We start from the raw sequence: 605 nt of genomic DNA on the forward strand, positions 1-605 counted from the left end.
GGGGATGGGATGGGGATGGGATGGGATGGGGATGGGGATGGGACGGGGATGGGACGGGGATGGGATGGGGATGGGGCCATGCCCAGCTCTGATCAGCCTGCTTCCATCGCAGAGTACCTCTACGGGTCGCTGGCCACGCTGGTGATCTGCCTGGCCTCGCTGGTGGGCGCGGTGGTGGTGCTGTGCAGCCGCTGTCCCCGCACCCACCACTACGTGCTGCAGCTGCTGCTGGCGCTGGCCGTCGGCACGCTGACCGGCGACGCGCTGCTGCACCTCCTGCCGCAGGTGAGCCGCCTGCACCCCCCTGTGCGCCCCCGTCCGCGCCCGTGGCCGTGAGGTTGCCCGCGGATGCTCTGCGGTGCCGGCGCCTTCCTCGCTGCCCCGGCCCCGTGCGGGTGTTGCCCTTGCACACGCGCGTGCACCGGGGGCTCTAAGGGTGGTCGCCCCCCCCCCCCCCCAGTTCCTGCAGCTGCACTCGCACGCGGCCGGGGCGCACGCGCACGCGGCGGGGGCCGAGGGCACCTGGCAGCTGCTGGCGGTGCTGGGGGGGCTCTACGGCTTCTTCCTGCTCGAGGCCCTGCTCGGCATCCTGGCGCCCGGAGGGC

General features: G+C 73.7%; 1 protein-coding gene across 1 annotated transcript in view; it reads left to right on the forward strand.

The window, feature by feature from the left end:
• Positions 1-78: 78 nt before the first annotated feature.
• Positions 79-605, forward strand: part of LOC118159064 (zinc transporter ZIP4-like) — a gene marked incomplete at its 3' end in the record, with an annotated part of 912 nt that continues 385 nt past the window's right edge. Inside the window, exons 1-2 of the mRNA XM_035313703.1 lie at positions 79-285; positions 461-603. Of these exons, the coding sequence (XP_035169594.1) occupies positions 79-285; positions 461-603 (350 nt within the window). The remainder of the gene's footprint in view (positions 286-460; positions 604-605) is intronic.

The sequence above is a fragment of the Oxyura jamaicensis genome, unplaced genomic scaffold (assembly GCF_011077185.1).
Source record: "Oxyura jamaicensis isolate SHBP4307 breed ruddy duck unplaced genomic scaffold, BPBGC_Ojam_1.0 oxyUn_random_OJ66450, whole genome shotgun sequence".
Classification (NCBI taxonomy): Eukaryota; Metazoa; Chordata; class Aves; order Anseriformes; family Anatidae; genus Oxyura; species Oxyura jamaicensis.